The 22035-nt window shown below is 38.1% G+C and overlaps 1 protein-coding gene and 1 pseudogene across 2 annotated transcripts in view; both read right to left on the bottom strand.

Annotated features, from left to right (window-relative positions):
* Positions 1-22035, bottom strand: part of Rc3h1 (ring finger and CCCH-type domains 1) — a 69204-nt gene that overhangs the window by 35400 nt on the left and 11769 nt on the right. For both annotated transcript variants that reach the window (XM_028758906.1, XM_028758913.1), the window contains exons 2-3: positions 7101-7479; positions 109-229 (exon numbers count right to left, since the gene is read on the bottom strand). In XM_028758906.1, coding sequence (XP_028614739.1) covers positions 109-229; positions 7101-7331 — 352 coding nt within the window. In that variant the 5' untranslated portion in view covers positions 7332-7479. The remainder of the gene's footprint in view (positions 1-108; positions 230-7100; positions 7480-22035) is intronic.
* Positions 20145-22035, bottom strand: part of LOC114614493 — an 8297-nt pseudogene continuing 6406 nt past the window's right edge.

Here is a 22035-nt window from a genome sequence, read left to right as displayed (position 1 = left end):
CTGGACTACATAGAGTTCTGGGTCAACCAGGGCTACATAGTGAAACTCTGTCTCAAAAAACAAACAAATGAACAGTTGTTTGTTTAGCATGGTTTTATAATTACATACCTCTCGCACTGCTGAGTGGTTTCAGGTACAATGCTAATTCTTCTACACATTTCTTGGCTTCCTCATAATGCTTTGTATCTTCAACCCCACTACACAAAGTAATGGGCTGTTGCTCAGGGATCTGGAGATCAAAAGAAAAGTTTTGAATGTTCCATTAAATTATATTAAATGTTTTACTGACTACAATTTATCCACTGATAGTCCGGGTGCTCACAACATTAAAACCACTAAATTTGCTAAGTGCTTTCAAACTTTCACTTGCATATATATGCATGTATATATATTCCATTATTATTTCCATAAAAGCCTTACTAAAAGATTCAAATACTATATATTAACTGAATTGCATATACAACTCAATGATCTATAGTATTAGTAAATTTACAGTTGAATAACTATAGCAACAAAACTGAAAATTTTCCTCACCCTCAAAAGAACCTCATACCTTTATTGCCCTGAGACAGGGTCTCAACTATGCAGCCCTGGCTGACCTGGAATTACTATGTAGACCAAGCTGGCTGTTTGAAGTATAGGGATTAAAAGTATGATATATACCCATACTTTCTTCTTTCTTTTTGGTAGATATGTACAGAAACTAGAGGAAAACCTCAGTGGTTATTTCTCATATACCTAGAAACAGGGTTTTTCACTGGCCTAAAACTTGCCTAGCCTAGGATTCTGGGTATCTCAGGGATCTCCAGCCTTGACATTACAAGTGTGCCAACATACATCTTTTTTGTAATATTTAATATGAATTGGTGTTTTGCCTGTATATACACCTGTGTACCACATGTGCAAGTTACAGGAGGCTGTGAGCTGCCATGTGGGTGCTGGGACTCAAACCTGGGTCCTCTGGGAGATCAGTCAGTGCTTTGACTCACTGTGGGGTCATATCTCTAACTTCCACACTCACTTCTATCTGGATTCTGGGAATTAAAGATTCCATGCTTGTAAGGAAAATGCTTGATCAGTTGAGCTATTCCCTCAGTCCTCAATATTTAATTTATTTTATTGCTAATTATGATTTCATTATCTGAATATAACTTACCTGTACTTACATAATCTCTGTAACAGGTAACCTGCTTACATACCATTTAATATACTTATCACTTATCACCGACTTTTTGGTTTTGAGGCAGGATCTAAACAACTCGTGAATTTACAAGGATTCTTGAGCCTCAGCCTCTCATGTGCTTGAATTACAGGAGTATGCCACCATGCCTTGCTTTTTCTTCCTTAAAGAACCATGGCACTGGATAGAAAGTAGTGCCTCAATGAAGATTTTTTTTTTCAAAATTAATGAAATGTTTTAGTGTTGGCCATAAATGTTTATTAAGTACAATGTGATTCCCTGATGATATAAACTTGTAATTTGCAATAATTAAACTAGGTTAATTAAGAAAATTATCATTTCAGATACTTTGTGGTGAAAATATTTAAAATATCTTTCTCTTATATTCTCTTTCAGTGGTGGCATATAGCTTTAATCCCAGCACCCTTAGGAGGCAGAGGTAGGCAGACATTAGAGTTCAAGGCCAGCCTAGTCTATATAGCAAGTTCCAGGGCTACATAGACCTTATCTCAAAATACACACAAAAAATCTGTTTACTCTTCCCTCAACTTCCCCTTTTCCTCCATTTGCTCCTGCCTGCCACCTCACTGTGGTTTACATTTGAATTTCCCAGAGGACTAAGGTTGTTCTGTCATAAATTCACATTGTGCTAGGACTAAACACATGTGTTACCATGGCTGGTAGGCTCAAACAATAGTTTAAAAAAAAATAGTAGCTATAGAATTGTGGCAACAGCCAGAAGTATATGAAGAAGAAACCAAATTTTAGGCTAGCCATGAGTGGAATTAGAGAAGACAGTCATGTTTCATTGAAAGGTTTTCTCGCCAGGTGGTGGTGGCGGCGCATGCCTTTAATCCCAGCACTTGGGAGGCAGAGGCAGGCGGATTTCTGAGTTTGAGGCCAGCCTGGTCTACAGAGTGAGTTCCAGGACAGCCAGGGCTTCACAGAGAAACCCTGTCTCAAAAAAACAAAAAAACAAAACAAGAAAGAAAGAAAGAAAGAAAGAAAGAAAGAAAGAAAGAAAGAAAGAAAGAAAGAAAGAAAGAAAGAAAGAAAGAAAGGAAGGTAGGTTTTCTCTGTTCTATCTTTGGAATTTTGCTGTGCTTCTGCCCTTGGTGGCAAAGGCTTCCTGCACCCATTCTGGGCTTTCCTGTGTGGATCAGAGGCCTAGTCCAGCTGAGACTAGGAGCCACATATTATTTCACACCTGCAGCTCACTCAACCATGATCCTAAAGAACCAAAGGCTCAGCATTTTCAACTTTATGTCACACAAAAAATATTTTCTAGTACTTAAACAGCTCCTCGTTAGACTTGTGATTATCTAGTCCAGAACTTTTACATTTTGTGTTAATAGTAATTTCTCAATATCTTGTACATTTACATTATTTAATTTGCTACTTTCTATCTGGTTCAGAGTCAATGCAAAGAATTTATTCTGTTCTTATCCACTTAATATACACCCTCCCCAATCCCATCTTTTGAAAGACTGACTGCTAAAGAATAAAAATTTAACAGCTAATACTAAGCATGTAAACTGCGTGCAGGAGGCTGGGGGGAGGGGTTACTGCACACCCTCTTCTAGAATCTGTAGGCACTTACATATGTTTAAATTTTTAAAGAGCCATCTCTCCAACACAGATTGATTTATTTTTTGATCTGTATGAGTGTTTTGCCTCCATGCATGGAAGTATACTATAAGCATGTCTAGTGTCCAAAGAGGCCAGACACTGGTGTTGGATCTCCAGGAAATACAGTTGCAGAAAATTTTGAGTGACTTACATGAGTGCTCAGAACTGAATCTGGGTCCTCTGCAGGAGTAGCAAGTTCTCTTAACCATCAAGCCATCTCTCTAGCCCTGTTTAACTAATAAGTGTGTGGTATATAAGAAATGTTTGAACTGGGCAGTGGTGCCACACACCTTTAATCCCAGCAGTTGGGAGGCAACGGCAGTAGGATCTCTGAGTTTGAGGTCAGCTTGGTCTACAGAGCGAGTTCCAGGACAGTCAAGACTATGCAGAGAAACACTGCCTCAAAACAATATCCTACCCTATTCCCCCAAAAAGGAAAAAAGAAATGTTTTAAGACAGGCTAAGTGTAGATGCACTTAATCCTTTGACAACCCAACCTAAAATCTTACAGATAGCATACAGGATAAATAGGTTAAAATCACTGGTAAAATAGAATGCAGAATATTCAAACTGAGGTATGCAGTTGGTAAAAGCAAAGCTGAAACACTTGATATTGTAGGCAATACCAAAGCTAAGTATCTTGGATTAAACTGTATGTAATTTAAACTTTTAAAGCCAAACAAGCATTACACACAGAAATGAACAAGTTAATTTTTTAAAGACTTAAATTTTGTTTCTCCTTATGTGTATGTGACTACATATGAGTATGCATGCCAGATGAGGGCATTGGAACCCTTGTAGCAGGAGTTACTGGTGACTGAAAAGAGCTGCCTGTTGTAGGAGCTGGGAAATCAGTTTGGCAGCAAGCACTCTTAATTACTAAACTATTTCTCCAGTCCCTAATTTGTAAAATTTAACTGATTGCCTGTAAACCTTTGTTTTTCAAGAAGCTTGTGTGTGTGTTGTGTGTGGTACCAAGTAGGAGAAAGGAATTTAATAATTTAAGGATTAGGAATTCTTTTGTGCCACTAGAGGGAGCTTGAACATAGAACTAGAACAGCCAATAGAACCTCGATCTGTCATCCAAATTAGTATTTTGTAAGGAAAACCTGTGTTTTCAGAGCCAAAGGTAAACTCAGGATTTGAGTTACAACATTTACACCCTGAAAGATATTTTTAGAAAAGGTTGAAGCCTAGGAAATGTTGTCCTCAACTACAATGCTCTGTGGGAGGACTTTCTAATGAAAACATATTATCAGTATGAACTTAAGATATTTTGGTATAAAAGATTAAGTGGCTTTGGTGGGAAAGATATCATTTTGTCTATGTGTTTCTTGCTAAGTGCCGCCTTGAGGTGACACTGTGAGTTCCTCTTGATTCTTCCCATTTCCTGGACACATATTAACATTTCCTTGAATATCCAGTCACGTGTGTGTTAATTTACAGAAATTACTGGTATGCTAGACTATCACTGGAATTTTTAGTTTTGTTTGTTTCTGAGATAAAGTTTCACTATGCAGTTCTGGTTGTTTTTGGAACTATGCAGACCATGCTGGCCTCAAACATACAGACTCTGCCTCTCAAATTGTCATTGGCTATTAAAATTGATTTAAGGGATGGGATGATTTAGTTGATTATTTTCTTTGTATGCACAAAGACACGGATTTAATCCTTAGTACCACATAAAGCAGGTAGGATAGCACATGCCTATAACCAAGAGGAGTTCAAGGGCATCCTCAGTTACATAGTGAGTTTGAGACTGGCTTGGGATACATAAGATCCTGTTTTAAGAAAAAAAAATCTTTGTTTTTGCAGTGTATTTGTGGGGATTTAGGGAGCTTCTGTAAATGTATAACTCTGTGGTATAGACTACACAGTGAATCAGTTCTGATGGTTAGGCTATTTTTAACTTGTTGCTTTTATAGACTGTAGTGACATTCCTCTGCAGGTCTCCCTTGTATGTATGTGTTAAAATCATCTGGTTTGATAACCTGTGAGTACAGCTGCTATATTTACACGGTTGTGTGCACTTTCCATTTTATATTTTCCAGAGCCTGACAGTCTGCACTTTCCCTAGCACATGCAAGAGCCCTGCATTTCCACCTGGGACCACCACCATTCAGACACTGGTTTGTGGGAAGAGCTAAAAAAAAAAAAAAAACAAGCAAACAAAAAACAAAACCAAAACCAAACCTTGCTGTTATCTAAATCTGTATTTTCCTGATTAGCAATAAGATTAATCACAAAACCAATCAAACAAATAAGTACAACAAAAGCAGTTTTATAGAAGCACTTTAAATTTACAGAAAAGTGGCAAAGACAATTCAGAGAATTCCTATCACCCCACACCTCATTCTCATCATAATGTTCTCTTAATAGGATACATTTACTGGTATTAATATTCCAAAATGACTATAATGATAATTTAGGTCATTATAGCTAAAAATTCTGAATTTACTCAAAATGCCTTACTTTTACCTAACAGCCTTCCTGTGTTCCAGAATCTCATCCAGAATACTTGATTTATGTATCCCTTTTTGTGAGGTTCTTCCTGTGTTCTGATGATTGGCAGTTTTAAGGAGTACTGGGGATGTGTGTTGTATACTGACTTTGGACAGAATCTCATCTTTCTCACAAGAAGACTGGAGTTAGATAACTTTGGGAGTAAATACAGAGAAAAAAAATGCCCTTTTCATCATAGCATGCCAAAGATTCACTATCAATATGACTTATTTCTGTTCACATTAATCCAGTTCACCTGGCTGAGACAGCATTTGCTGGATTTCTCTAACATAAATATGTGTATTTGGTGTAGGCTATCCATCAAAACCATACTTCAATCATAGGAATGAACACATGTGGTACTTAAATGAACAAGTGATGAAGCCAGAGATTATATATTTTTCCAGATATCACTTTCAGTGATAAAATTCAAAGACATAATCTGAGAAGGGCCATCAAGATGGCCCAAAGGGTAAAAGTGCTTCTTCTCATCTTCCTTCTCCTCCTCCTCTTCTTCCTTCTTTCTTCTTCATCATCATCTCTTACCATGTTTTATTTCCTGTTTCCTCCCCCCTCCTTTCTTTAAACATCACTGAACTTGTGAACATGCTATGTAGCCCCTTTAAGAGTTTCTGTAGTTATATCAAAATGGTGGTTACATGGGCATCCACTTTCTAAATACATTAAGATATATTTAATAACTTCTTAAAGGGTTAGGGAGATGGGTCACCAGTTAAGAGCACTTGCTGCTCTTCTGGAAGACACAAATTCAATTTCCCTGCACTCACATCAGGTAGCTCACAACTGCTTGTAACTCTTATCTTCAGGGGATCCAATACCCTCTTCTGGCTTCCAAAGATATCTGGACACATGGGGCACACTGTTTCGTTTAAATAAAAAAAAAAAAAAAAAAAAAAGCCCTTGTTTCTTTTCTCTTTTCGAAACAAGGTCTCACTATTGTGACATTGCTGGCCTCTGAACTGAAGAGATTTGCCTGCCTGTCTTCTACCCAGTACTATTAATAAAGGCACACACTACGACATCTAGTGAAAATAAAACCTTTTAAAAGCCAAAAAAGGAAAAATCAGTAAGTAACGACTCCCTTCAGAGAAAACAGTGCTTTTCACCTTTCTTTCCTTCTCTATATACTATGCAAACTGACTCAAACTTAGAAGAGACTTGGGTTCAAAGACTGATATAAACTTCAAGGGCTCTAGGACAACTTTAGATTTCCTAAATAAAATAAAAGAGAACTATGAAAACTTAAAAACTATAGCTGTATCTCTGTGTTACTACTCTCCATTTCCATTTTATCTACATAGAGCCTTTGACTTTTTTTTTCTACCGTTATAATATATATCTACTTATTTTGCTCAAACCCTTCCAGCTCTGACCACTGGGAGCTCTTTCAACCAGTTCTGATACACCTTGGACATAATCCCACTTTGTTTGAATACTTGCACAAGACACTCCATGCTCATTTTAAGGACTTGCTGTCCTAGCCCTTAAACTGACCATCCCTCCCAAGAGTTCTGGTTCCTTTAACTGGAATATTGTATTAGAAACCAATATCTAAACAAAAGACATGTCCACTGATATTGGGACTATGGTGTCCTTAAGATTATCTTGGTTGAAGAGGCAAATATAATAATCCAAGTATATACATATTTATAAACATTGCTGTATGCAACCATCAGTATCTACATTAAAATAAACATGCCCACAAAAAGACCATATAACTAAAAACAGTCAATTAAAGACAATAACCAGTATTAAGTTACTATATTACCTGAGCACCCACTAGCTGCAGTAATGCTGAGTTCACAGGAAGGAGCTCAATGTCCGTATTGATAGTGGTCTGGTCAAATGGGCAAGCCTTACGGTGGAGTTTATTCAGGCACATTTTGCAGACAGTATGGCCACAGCCCAAACTGATGGGCTTTCGAATTGTTTCGTCGAAAGTCTGAGTGCAAATTGGGCAAGAAAGGAAATCCGTCCATTGTGGAGCTTGTACAGGCATTGCTTCTGGAGTTACAATTCACTAACACGCACACACACACACAAAAATCTAAAGCAAAGATTCCACTGGAATCAAAATCTTTGAAAAAAGTTTATCTTTTTTTAAATATCTTCTGTAGATACAGTCAGCACATAGTGTGAAATATAACCTGGAAAATAGAGAAAGGAAAAAAATTAGAATACTCTTTTTTTATTATTATTTCAATTAAACTGTTGAAAAGAAATAAGTCCAATTTTGACTCTACCATCTTCCATATCACTTTAATGTTACAATATTTTATCTTTATATATCTTTACAAATTCAAAGCTATGATAAAATAACAAGTTCCAACTTCTATTTTCTTTTTTTTTTTCTGGTTTTTTCGAGACAGGGTTTCTCTGTGTAGTCCTGGCTGTCCTGGAACTCACTCTGTAGATCAGGCTGGCCTCGAACTCAGAAATCCGCCTGTCTCTGCCTCCCAAGTGCTGGGATTAAAGGCATGCGCCGCCACCACCGCCCGGCTCCAAATTCTATTTTAAAGGGGAACATATTTCTCAGAAGGATGAATTAGCTTGTCTAAAGGTGTGACCCTTGAAGTCTTGTAGGAGGTTGGAATTAGGATCCCATTCTCTTAAAGACAGATAGACAAGACAGACAGACAGACAGACAGACAGACACACACACACACACACACACACAATTAATTAAGAAATAAAGATTAAGCAAGACAATCTAGCTCAAATCTTAACCCCTTACCATCCTTTCCCTCCCATCACAGACACATAGACTAAAGAGACAGGGAGCTGTATAACAGATAAAGTTGGAGATACAGCACCTCAGTCTGTATTCTCTGAAAGTTATGAACCTCGCAGCTATTTTGTGTTAACAAATAGACCTATCAGGCCTAAGTTCTAATTTAAAGAGAGGAAATTAATACTCTTTTAATCTTTTCTCCTCCACCGTGGTATGTAATTCAGGATGGTCTTGAAGTAATTATTCTGACAGTAACCAGTCCCAACCCAAGAACAAACAACAATTTTTCTGTGTATGGTACTAGAGACAGAACCTAGGAGCTAGGTATGCTAGGCAAGTATGCCACCAATGTGTGAATACCACCATCCTTCAACACTCTTACAAAAATTTTCCAAGTAACAATCCAGTTGGCAGAGACAGGTGGATTTCTGAGTTCGAGGCTAGCCTGGTCTACAAAGTGAGTTCCAGGACAGCCAGGACTACCCAGAGAAACCCTGTCTCGAAAAATACAAAACAAAACAAAAAAAAAAAACAATCCAGTCAAAATGTTTTTTAAAATGTTTACAGTAAAATGAGCCCACTCTTAACCTATTACTCACCTCTCCAATTCTCACCATCACTCTAAATCAATAAAACATCTCATTGTTCCCTATTGTTTCATTGTGCATGTAGATATACAATATATTAACTGGAAAGAAATAATGCTATAAGCTGTTATTTATAATTCTTCTGTCTCTTAACTAAATCAGTTTTTTTTCTCTCTCAGAAAGTATAGCTAGACAGAATGAATGACTATCAGGTACAACCCTAAGTAAAATATTTATATCAACTCCTCAATACTTAAGGTACACTGCAGAAGAAGTGGAAAGACCCTAAGAGCCTGAGGATAGAGGAGTCTTGGGAAACACTGTCTTTTGGACATAGCATGGATGCTGCACTCATGAACTCATAGCAGCTGTAGTAACCTGTACAAGACCAGCAGGAGAACAAGCAAGCCAACAATGCAGCATGGATGGAAGACAGGCTCCTGTGCCTCTGACACTACTGGCAGGTACAAATGAAGGCTGCAAAGGGAGGGAAGTCATTTTTCTATGGAGCATGGCCTCTATTAGGTTGTCCACACTCCTGTGGATGCCCCACACCCATGTGCATGCAGGAAAGCACTTAATTGGACTTCGGTTATTTTTTTAAAAAAAAGAAAGAAAACAGGGTGTAAAGAAGGAAGGGGGGATGTGTTGGGGAAGTGGTAAAGTAGGAGGAAGTGTTAGAGGTGAATATGATGGAAATATATTGGCAAGGTAGCTAACATCTTTAATCTCGGCATCCGACTACATCTCTCTAAATTTGAGGCCAGCCAGGATTATATAAGGAGACCTGGTCTTCCTGTCTTGTCTTTGTTTTAAAGGAAGCATTTTTATTTTAGCTCTTTTATTCTTTGCTATGTCCAGTGCTAAGGATTACAGTGGCAAGCAAGCTAAGTCATATATCTACATGCCTTCTGCTATATATGTAAACACAATCACAAAGTTAAACTGATGGTTACTACTTACAAGTACATTTTAATGGATGGTACAGAGAGATAAAAGCACATGTATACGATGGAACTATTCTTCTTTTCCCCCCCAACAAGATGGAACTATTCTAAATTCAGAAAAGGATGTGTGGGATACTGTGTACTAAAAGTAGTAATATTTAAAATGAAAGTTAAAAGATATGGTAAAAAACAATTCCTAAAATTTAGGTTAAGGAAAGTGCATAACCACAGATTTCTGATTTCTGAGACTAAATAGATTTTAAGATAAGTGAAGGGGGGGGGGGCGGAATAAGGCCAAAATATAGTAGTGTGAAAGTATCCTTTATTCTCCTGTATTAACAACTGTTGTCTCAGAGGCTTACTGTAGCTGCTAACCTGAGCCTAGGCCTAGAAGCTTCTAGACTCCAAATAATCTTATCTAGGCCTAGAATGTTTTCAGCCTCTGAGATTTAATACTGTAAAAGCTCACCCTTTCCCTAGTTCTTTCTGAACTCTGGCTGGCTGGTTCAACTCAGCTGTTCTGGATCAAACTCCTCTCCAAACTGATTGATTCAATTTGGTTTCTCTTGATTTTTCCTGGATTGCTCTTCTTGGCATCACAGTAATTTTGGCCATTTGTTCTAATCTGATTTCTTTTCATTTTCTGGTTCATTTTGTCTTCACTTGTGTCTATCTTGGTCTCTCTTCAACTTGTCTCTGTACAACTGTCCTGGTAAAAACTGTACTCTGCCTCTCTGCACTGCTCTCTCTATCTCTTTTTAAAGATGTACTTATTTATTTTATGTATATGAATACACCATTGCTCTCTTCAGACACACCAGAAGAGGACATAAGACCCCATTACAGATGGTTGGGAGTCACCATGTGGTTGCTGGGAATTGAACTCAGGACCTCTGGAAGAGCAGTCAGTGCTCTTAACTGCTGAGCCATCTCTCCAGCCCTGCACTGCTCTCTCTTGGGCAGATCCTATTCTGTTAAATCTTTCTTTGATTCATCACTTTGTCTGCTATTCAGTTAGACATCACTTTCAAACATGGATGCTTCCTTCTACAAACTAATTATTAAAGGTATATATTAAAGAATTAAAGGTATATACTAAGGGAGTGTCTGTATTCTAGGCAACAGGATTAAGCACGTGTCTTAAGGGCTGAGTCACACAACTAGAAACAGGTATTTTCAGCAAATAACACAATCTTGGGGTTCACAGTGTGATCAGATATCCCATGACAATAGTAGACAACAAGAAAGGTTAAAAGATGATACAAGGGCTGATGAGATAGTTCAGTAAGTACTGGTACTTGCCACCAAGATTTGGGAACCTGAGTTCAACAGCTGGAACCCTCACAGTGGAGGAGAGAATTTCTACAAGTTGTTGTGTTGTCTTCTCAGTACACCATGGCATACACTCTGCATGTTTAAAAAAAAAGTATGGGGCTGCAAAAACTGCTGAGAGCACCTGTTGTTCTTCTAGAAGACCACACCCACATGGTAGCTCACAACAGCCTGTGGTTCTAGATCCAGGGAATTCAATGTCCTCTTTTGGTACCCACCAGCACCAGGCATGCACATGGGGCACAGTCAAATGAAGGCAAAGCGCCCATAGATATAAAAAAAAATTTTTTTAATTTAAAAGAGAGTGGTCACACTAAATAATTAGAGATCAAATAACACAAGACCTAAACTCAGGGTATTCGCTCATGTGGTGAGGAGTAGAAAGATTTCATGAATCTACAGTCAACTGACTTTTGACAAACATGTTAAAAATACAATTGGAAGAAAGGACAATCTTTTCAATAAATGGTACTGAGACAACTGAACATCCACATGAAGAAGGAAAATAGATCCCTCTTTCTCACCAGTTACAAGAACCAAAAAAAAAAAAAAAAAAAGTATTATGGACTTATATAAGATCTGAAACTGTCAAAAGAAAGCACGGAGGAAACATGTCAAGATGTTGAACTAGGCATGTTTTTTTGTTGTTTTTAACACCCTAAAAAGCTCAGGAAACAAAAATAAAAATAGATATTGGATTATATGAATTAAAAAGTTCTGAGAGTATGCCTGGGGAGATAGCTCAGTAGTTAAGAGCACTTGCTACTCTTCCAGAGGACCTGAATTTGATTCTCAGTACTCAGGTAGAGAGGCTCACAACAACCAGTAATTCCAATTTCAGGGACCTGACACCCTCCTCTGGCCTTTCTGGGCAACTCTACACATGTGTGCTCATAAATAAAGTAGAGACAGAGAATAGATAGTGCTTGCTAGTAACCAGCCTAGCTCCAGGCTCAACAAGAGACCCTACCTCAAAAGAATAAGGCAGCAAGTGACAGAGCAAGCTACCTTAAGTCCTCCTGTGGTCTCAAAGCTCAAATGCACATGTACTCATACTCATAAGCCATATTCACTTGGATTCCTTCTCCCTAGTTAAATTTAAAATTAATTAAAAAATCCTTTAAGTCACTCTTAAACATTATATTTCAAGAACTATAAACTACAAAGCACACATTTCTTTGGAGACTCAAAGTCTGACTTAACCGTAGATTCAAGAATCTGATTCAAGAATTTCTTTTTTTTTTTTTTTTTTTTTTTTTTTTTTGGGGATATGTTTGTGTTGTTTAGTCCTGGCTGGCCTGGACCTCACTTGGTAGCCCAGGCTGGCCTCGAACTCATGATCCTCCTGCCTCTGCCTCCTTCAGCAAATCCTACTGGTGTGAGCCACCACTACCAGCAAGAATTTCTACTTCTTCATTCTTTTAAGTTTCTTTCTCCAACTTCATTTTCAAATATTCAAGCTTATCAAATATTGTTGTTTAGATCATGTTTAACATATATACATCCCACAGGATATATGGTTTAATGAACATAATAATCATTCTTTTACTTGGGCTAAGAGTAAACACATGAAATACAATTATTAAAATACCAACATCCTGATTCTCGGACAAAGGGATGACTCATCTCTCAGATGGCACAAGACTTCACCATGTTATTCAGAATAGAGTATAATTTAAAATTTATGACTTATTTCTGGAACTCTTGCTCAATAAATTTTGAGCCGTTACTGATTTATACTGCATATGCTACCTGTTTGTTTCTTAATAGCCACCTTGGTTGTCAGAGCCCTAATTCAGAGGAAGATCAAACTTAAAGTTTATCAAATTCTAAATTAGTTATTCTTCTGAGGCATCATTATAACTATGTATAGATGATAAACTCTTGATGTTGAGACACAGGGTCTGACCTATGTAGCCTTCACTGGCCTAGTACTCACTAAGTACTCATTTGTGTTGAGTAACCTCTCAATAAATGGCCCTAAGGTACAAAATCAGTTATGCAAAAGAAGGATCAGGGCATGAACCACATAGGACAGACTGTGTACTCTGCTCTACCTACAATTTACAGTATCTGCTGGAGGTCTTGAAAAGTATCCCCTGAGGATAAGGGATTGTGATGAAATGCTATCAATGCCGTATGTAATACAGTTATAACCCAATTTTAAAATTTAAAAGGCTTAATACAAAGAGGTAGTCAAACTAAATGGCAGGACTATGACTCAGGGAGACCAAACTCCTAAGCTGTTACTTTTAAACCTATTATTGGTGTCATCTTACAAAGGGTCAACTGACTTTTGATTAACAGTGGTTGATACTAGGAAATGTTTGCTAAGTGACAGGAAATCTAAAACTAGTTTATTCTGACAGTTGTATAGCTCTATAAATTAAAGTAGGCGAATTCTACACTTAAGTGAACTGTATTTTCTGTAAATTTTCAATCAACAAACCTGCTAAAATCATTAAAGGCCTGTCTTTTTATAGCTTTGTTTCTCAAATGTTTATTTATAATTTTAAAATGTTCACTGGTCAGATTTTTTTATGAGCACAGCAATAGCTGTACTCAACAGCTAAATTCTATTGCTGTGAAATGTTAATAAGTAAATCACAACCATCTTTTACCATAAAATTACAGGTTTATTTTATATGTCTCAGATTCAGAGAAAAACAGGAACTAAAATTCACTATTATCTGTTGTAAGCAAGTTCTTCTCCCGACAGAAGTATATCTGTTTATAGATGATAAACCCTTGATAGCAGGCAGCATTTTGCAGCCAATGGCTAATTAACTGTTGAACTGGATTAAAAGAAAGGTTTTAGTTTAGGTTATGTTTAGGCTGCCTTTTAGAAAACTATTGAATCAAACAACACTTTATTATATGTAAAGAAAAAAATTTTGGTGGCGCATGTCTTTAATCCCAGCACTTGGGAAGCAGAGGCAGGCAGACTTCTGAGTTCAAGGCCAGCCTGGTCTACAGAGTGAGTTCCAGGACAGCCAGGGCTACACAGAGAAACCCTGTCTCCGGAAAAAGAAAAAAAAAAAAAAAAAATTGGATCACTTCCCATTCTATTCCACATGCTAACTTTTTAAGAATCATTATTCTTGACCTTAACCTAGATTGCCACTTCTCTGGAATAAATATTTCTATGGCAACCAGCATGAAGGGACCACATCAGAGAAGAGAAAATTTGTAACTATCCTGAAAACTGAAGCTAAGTAAGCAATAACAGAAAGAAAAACAAAGGCTTATTATTACACTTAAGTGTTGTAATTCCCAGTGGAGCATAAGTAATTTACAGAGGAAATTATAGTCTAAGATTTGAAGACTAGAAGTTTTAGTAATGACACCCCTTTGAGGAAAGACAATTTTAATTATAAAAATATCTCTTCATAAAATACATGGATTGAGTTCTAACCTTACAGCACACAACACATCAGAGGTGTGTGTGTGTGTGTGTGTGTGTGTGTGTATCTTACACAAAGAGAAAGGCTACTGAGTTAGAGGATAAAAAGCCTTAATATTGGAGCTTCATTTATCATCCCCTTTAGGGGGAAAAGCTAAAGGGGCTGATTTAAGTGGGTTTTTGTTGCTGTTTTTAACATAGGAGTGCTGTCTGCATGTACACCTGCATGCCAGAAAAGCACATCAATCCCTTTATACACAGTCCTGAGCCAGCATGTGGTTCCTAGGATTGAACTCAGGACCTCTGGAAGAGCAGCCAGTGTTCTTAATAGCTGAGCCATCTTACCAGCCCGGAAGTTTTCATCTTTGAGACAGGGTCTCTCCATGTGCCTTGGCTATCCCAGAACTCCCTAGAGATCAGCAGTTCTCAACCTGGGGGTGGTGATTCCTTTGCGGGTGTGTGTCAAATGATCTTTTCACAGGGGTCATATATTAGATGTCCTGCATATCATATACTTACATTATGATTCCTAACAATAGCAAAATTCAGCTATGAAGTAGTAATGAAAATAACTTTATGTTTGGGGTCACTATAACATAAAGAACCATATTAAAGAGTTTCAATATTAGGAAGGTTGAGAATTACTGCCCTAAGTAAACTAGGCGAGCCTTGAACTCAGATCTGCCTGTTTCTGCCTCCAGCTGACTAAGTGGCTTACTCTTACTTTGTTCAGAAGCAGAGTCATTTTTAGGGCCAACATAGTGTCAAACAAGGACAAAAAACAATGATGAGGAGTAAAATCCTGAGGAAGGTGCCCAACCAGAGCCTGAAGAACGGTACCCAAGAAGTGTCCAGTAGTAGCATCTAACTTTATGTTTTTATAGATTCAAGTCATAATACATTATGTTAAGTGTGCCACAATTATTTTATTTTTTAAGCTCTTTATGTTAAGGTTCTATTAAAATTTACCTATACTAGACATACAAACACATAAAAGCTATGTTCTCTACATTTAATGTTAAGCCAGTGAGAACTAATTACTAAAATGAGTAATATTTTAATACATATTCACTATGCATTTTAATTTATTCATAATATTTTTAACTGTTTTTGAATAAAACATGAATTCCTAAAATTGATTTTCTTTGTGATAGCTGTTGCCACCTTAACTTTTAAAGAAATTCATTTTTAAATTATGTCTTGTGTGTCCATTGGAGTATGTACATGTGAGCTTTAAGTGCCCACTGAGGCCAAAAGCGTGTGTTGGAACCCCAGGTGGCCACAAATTGCCAGTCACAGATGCTGGAAATTGAATTTGAGTCCTATGCAAAGCAACATAAACTCATTATTTATTTATTTTTGGCTTTTCAAGGTTTTTCTGTGTAGTCCTGACTATCCTGGAACCCATTTTGTAGACCAAGCTAGTCTCCCCACCTGCCTAGTTAACTTTTAATAGCTAACTACTCTCTCCAGAACCTTGCTACTTCTTAATTACACAACTTTTCTAAGTCATAATATTCCAAAGTAAAAGTTTTGTGAACAAAGCTTGGAGATTTAACAGTTAGTTCAAGTTATCTTTTAAAATCAGCTCTTCTCTGCAAAATATTTCTTAGGCAGGGCCTCACTATGTAGTTCAGGCTAGCCTCAAATTCATACCTTTCCTTAGCTTAAGGTAAAATTTTGACATAATGCCATCGTGCCTGGCTGTAAAATGGTAGGTTGATGGTTTGTCATTCAGCCCCCAAAGTTATTTTAATCACAATGACAAGTCTGATAGGCAAATAATAACTATGAATGTAGGGACAAATGTTCACAATGAAAAGAAAATCAGTTCATTTTTCAGATTGATAAACAGTTCGTTGTTGTTGTTGTTGTTGTTGTTGTTGTTGTTCGAGACAGGGTTTCTCTGTGTAGTCCTGGCTGTCCTGAAACTCACTCTGTAGACCAAGCTGGCCTCGAAATTCAGCTGCCTCTGTCTCTCAAGTGCTGGGATTAAAGGCGTCCACCACCCCTGCCCGGCTTGATAAACAGTTCTTAATTCTGTAGTGTTTCTTCAATTTGTCCCCCCCTTTACTAACTCTTGTCTCAACAGTATATATAAAAGAACATAACTCTCTAGTTACACTGGAGGAACTTGGGGAAAATGCCTCCGACCTTTGTTTCTTATTTTAAAAAAGCAAACAAACCTTTCATCCCTGCACTGGAAGATAGAGGCAGGCAGATGCCTTTGACTTCCATAAAAGCCAGCACTGCAAAGTGAGACTGTTTCAAACTAGACGAAGACTTCCTGCAATGTCTGCCAGTCTTCTAGGCTCTACCATTCCATTTGCCTTCTCATTGTCAGGTTCAAACTATCATTCTACCCACTTTAGCTACTAATTTGTAACAACTCTTAAACATAGAAAGGACTTTTTCATAAAATTCAATGATTACTACTCAATTTTTATTTTAACTTTCTATAATTCTACAAATGCTGCCCATTTCTGGCTTTATTCAAAATCCTATCCAAGTAGTTTAGTAAACGTCAAACCACTCCATGCTTGATTCTGTTAAGTGCTTCCTCTCTTCCCCTCATTGAATTGATTGTTGGTGGTTCCTCAGAAATTCTTCAATTCTCTTTTCTAAGTTTTCTACAGTGATTTGGTCTATTTTTATGCTTTCTACTATCAACCAGGTCCAGCTAACTTTGAAAACAGCATTTCAAGTGCAGATATCTCTTTTGAATGATAGGTCTCTCTCTCTCTCTCTCTCTCTCTCTCTCTCTCTCTCTCTCTCTCTCTCTCTCTCTCTCTCTGTGTGTGTGTGTGTGTGTGTGTGTGTGTGTGTGTGTAAAAGGTCATCCAGCTAGAGTCTCAACCTTTCTATGCCTAAAACCACCTCATGCCCAATAAATCTCCTTTCCTTTTTTGTGTTTGGGGTTTTTGTTGCTGTTGCTTTGTCTTGTTTTTTTTGAGGCAGGGTTTCTCTATGTTGCCCTGGAATTCTCCATATAGCTCAGGCTGGCCTGAACTCAAGAGACCTGCCTACCTCTGCCTCCCAAGTGCAATTTCCAATTTTTTGCTTTGGTACTTATCACAAAAACTAAAACTCTTAAAAACCAACAAAACAACACCCCAATACCCTAGTGACTATAAGTATAGCTTAATAGTAGACCACTCACACACATTATACCTTAGGTTCAGTCCCCAACATCCTCTGAAATATAAGAGAAAATAAGTCTCCTCACCTCAACCCCCTCCTCACTGCTACTCCACTTCATACAAGCCGCCACACTCCTGAAGCTGCAGCAAAAACCCTGTTTTACTTATGCTATATAATCATCACTACTAAAACTTAAAATTGATAAATATAGAGGTCCTTCAACAGGAATGGTGACACTTGCCTATAATTCAAGCACTTATAATGTAGTAGCTCTATACCAAACTCAAGGCCAACCCTAAGATACAAGAGACCCTTTTTCAAAACAGTAACAGAAGATAGATGGGTACATTTTCTGTGTAAAGAACAATTCTAAGGCTGTGTGGTGGTGCCCCTCTTTAATCCCAACACTCAAGAGGCAGAGGTGGGCAGATCTCTTAAGTTTGAGGCCAGCTTAGTCTACAGATCGAGTTTCAGTACAGCCAGGGCCACACAGAGAAACCCTGTCTTGAAAACAAAACAAAAAACCATCATCATCACCACCAACAACAACAATAACACCAACAAAAACAAGAAAGAGGATAAATGTATTATATGTACTATCTACTTAATCCTCAAAATGACCCTAAAAGCATTATTATTATATTATTTTTATAGATAAGGAAACTGGAGCAAAGGTAATATGCTGTGACATTTTAACATTTAAAAGCTCTATGGCAATTAAACATAAATACTTTTATTTATTTGACTTTTTGAGACAGGGTCTCTTGTAGCCCTGGCTGACCTTGAATTCCTGATCCTTCTGCCTCCACCACCCAAGCACTGAGATAACAGGCCACATATTTTCCTTTTTTTTTGAACAAGAAATTCCTTCTTTGCTGATAGCACTAGCCAGGCTATCAGTAAGTACAATCTGGTTATCATTTCCCTCCTATCACTTAAAAGCATTTTCTCTTTGTTAGATAGGAGATACTTATCTTTTATATCAACATCTTTTCCCATAACTACTTCTTTTTTTTAATTAATTAAACCCCAAGCGATGCCCCCTTCCAGTGCCCCCCCAATTGAGACCCTCTTCTCATCTCTCCTCCCCTTCTCCTCTGAGAGGGTGCCCCACCCCTCCTGGCTATTCCCCAACCCTGGCACATCAAATTTCTGCCAGGTTAGACACATCCTCTCCCACTGAGGCCAGACAAGGCAGCCCTGTTAGGGACCAGATACTACAGTCAGGCTACAGCTTTAGGGAGAGGCTCTGCTCTAGTTGTTGAGAGACCCACAAAAAGATTGAGCTGCATATCGGCTGCATATGTGCTAGGGCCTCATTTTAGTCCCTGTGTGTTCTTTGAGAGCTCCCAGAGGTCCAGGTTCATACTACTTTTTGATACTCTCAGCTGTAAAAACAAAAAACAAAACAAAACAAAAAACAAAAAATTGGGGCTGGAGAGATGATTCAGTGGTTAAAAGTTCTTCAACTGCTCTTCTAGAGGTCCTGAGTTCAATTCCACCACATGGTGGCTCACAACCATCTGTAATGAGATCTGATGCCTTCTTTTGGTGTGTCTGAGTGTACTCATATATATAAAATAAATAATCTCTAAAAAAAAAAAAAAAAAACGGGGCTGGTGAGATGGCTCAGTGGTTAAGAGCACTGACTGGTCGTTCGGAGGTCATGAGTTCAAATCCCAGCAACCACATGGTGGCTCACAACCATCAGTAATGAGATCTGATGCCCTCTTATAGGGTGTCTGAAGACAGCTACAGTGTATTTACATACAATAAATAAATTTAAAAAGATTTTTTAAAAAAAGAACCCAAAAACTTGAATATTTATTATGCCCAGACAAGTCCCAGGAACTGATACATTACTGAAATTCTCTACCCTGAATTTAGCAACCTATTAACTGACCTGTCTTCAATCTTAAGGAAAAAAAGGGAAAATTAAAGTATAATATATATTTATAATTCCAGGCCCTCAAAAGTAATCATAGTCAAGAACAAAGTTCTGAGTCATTATGACAGATGCCAACTTGAAGAACATCTCTAGTGAGATGAAATTCAGAAACTGGCATGAGAACCCCACAGAGCTATGTGAAAATCATTACAAAGCATTACATTATTTTTCACACACAGGAAGCAGGCTGGCATGTCCTTCTAGCACAGAGGAGTGACTTCACTGTGGTCAGGAAGGCAGTTCCCCAGGGCTGCATGCTATCCTCCTGCTCTCTTGGGCTGCCACCTGCTTGGCCTTCCAAGCCTATGGTCAAGTACAATTCTGTCTGTTTCAAACATCTGTACATCACTAAAAAAGAAATCAATACAACTTAGTTTAAATATCAGTTTCTTAAAGAATCTGATATTTCAGATTGAAATCATTGAGGCTTCTCTTAAAAAGAAAATTCAGCTTCCTCACAATCAACTACTTTATGTGAAAAAGGCACTGTTAGAATGGCTCAAAACTGTTCTTGAAGATGAGTGACCAGTTCAGTCCAGCTTCTTTTTTTTTTTTTCTTTTTTTTTGGTTTTTTCAAGACAGGGTTTCTCTGTATAGCCCTAGCTGTCCTGGAACTCACTCTGTGGACCAGGCTGGCCTTGAACTCAGAAATCCGCCTGCCTCTGCCTCCCAAGTGCTGGGATTAAAGGCGTGCACCACCACCGCCTGGCCACAGTCCAGCTTCTAAATTGCAGAGGTCATCCTTCCATTTGTATCACCTCTTTCTGTGTTAGTCATGTGCTTTATTTGCCTCTTCATTGTAACACAGAAAAGTATGATGAACTCTGGGACATTAAAAGAAGATACAAGCCGGGCGGTGGTGGCACATGCCTTTAATCCCAGCACTTGGGAGGCAGAGGCAGGTGAATTTCTGAGTTTGAGGCCAGCCTGGTCTACAGAGTGAGTTCCAGGACAGCCAGGGCTACACAAAGAAACCCTATCTTGAAAAACCAAAAAAAAAAAAAAAACAAATGATAGCCACAAGAATGCCTTTTGTAGCTACATGTCAAAATTTTAATTCTGGAAGCTTTCAAATGAAAGGACTAAACTCTTCATTGTTTGGTTGGTAATGAAAGGCAATTATCTCAGTCTTCCATCAAGGAAAGACACACTTTTTGAGAAAAGAACATTATGAAAAGGTTTAGGTGGTAAGTCATAGGTCATAAAGTACCAATCCTGTAACAGGTAAACTCCATGTAGACAAAACTCAGGCTCAGTATCACAACCCACCAGATAACTATGTAAGGGGTAGAGCTGTCCAGCCAGGACTGATAAATCTGTTCAAGCCATGTGAAAAAATCTCTCTACCACTGAGGGCTTCCTATGGACAGAATCTCTAACACTGTTCCCTTCAAACTGTGTAGCTCACAGATGCAGCCCATCTGTGGTCTCCTACACGGCTGTAGCAAGATGATGGGCAGGATGGCTACTTGTCAAGATTGGATTTAGTTATTTTCATATGTAAGGCTTTGCCTGAATGCACACCTATGTGTACCGCATGTGCTTAGAACCAAAGAGGCCAAAAGAAAGTGTAGGATCCTGAAACTAGAGTTACAGATGGTTTTGAGCCTCCAAGTGGATGCTGGGAATTGAACCCAGGTATTCCAGTTCTCTTAACTGCCAATAATGTTCTAGCTACAATCTTGTTTTCTGAGACAGAGTCAAACTCTGTAGCCCAAGGAAGCCTGGTACTTGCTTTGTAGATTGCAGTGGTCTCAAACTTCTGATCCTCCTACCTTCTGCCCAACCTGAGATCCAAAATGAGTCCCAGAGACAGCATAATGGCTCGTCAAATTAAAAGCACTTGTCTTCAAGTCTGACAACCTGAGTTCAACCTGGAACACACAGAAAGGAGAGAACCAACTCTCCAAGTTGCCCTATGAACTTCACGAATGTTCCGTGATACACATGTAAACACAAATGCCAAATTTAACTATCTGGGAATTATCTAACCAACGAAGTTAAAGACCTTCAAACAAACTTCAAGACACTGAGAGAAAATTACAGAAGATACCAGACAACAGAAAGACATTCCATGCTCCTGGTTTGGCAGAATCAATATTGTGGAAAGGCTATGCTACCAAAATTAATTTAGAATTAATGCAACACCTATCAAAATTCTGATATATTTCACAAGTTTAGCAAAATACAAGAATACATATAGAACCATAAAAGACCATGAATAATCAAAGAAGGAACAAGAATGCTAGAGATATTACAACACTCAACCTCAAATTATGCTACAGGGCTGTAGTCAGTCATAAAGACAACCTGGTGAGGGAGTACAAACAGGAAGAATAGGGGGTTAGAGAGATGGCACAGCGGTTAAGAGCACTGACTGCTCTTCCAGAGGTCCTCAGTTCAATTCCCAGCAACGACATGGTGGCTCACCATATGTAATGGGATCTGACACCCTCTTCTGGTTGTCTAAAGACAGGGTCAGTGTACTCACATATATAAAATAAATAAATCAAAAAAAGAAGGAAAGGAAAGGAAAGGAAAGGAAAGGAAAGGAAAGGAAAGGAAGGAAGGAAGGAAGAAAGAAAGAAAGAAAGAAAGAAAGAAAGAAAGAAAG

Source organism: Grammomys surdaster, unplaced genomic scaffold, assembly GCF_004785775.1.
Source record: "Grammomys surdaster isolate TR1022 unplaced genomic scaffold, NIH_TR_1.0 130, whole genome shotgun sequence".
NCBI classification, from domain to species: Eukaryota; Metazoa; Chordata; class Mammalia; order Rodentia; family Muridae; genus Grammomys; species Grammomys surdaster.
The sequence above is the reverse complement of the archived record's forward strand: the minus strand, read 5'-3'. Positions and strand labels throughout refer to the sequence as shown.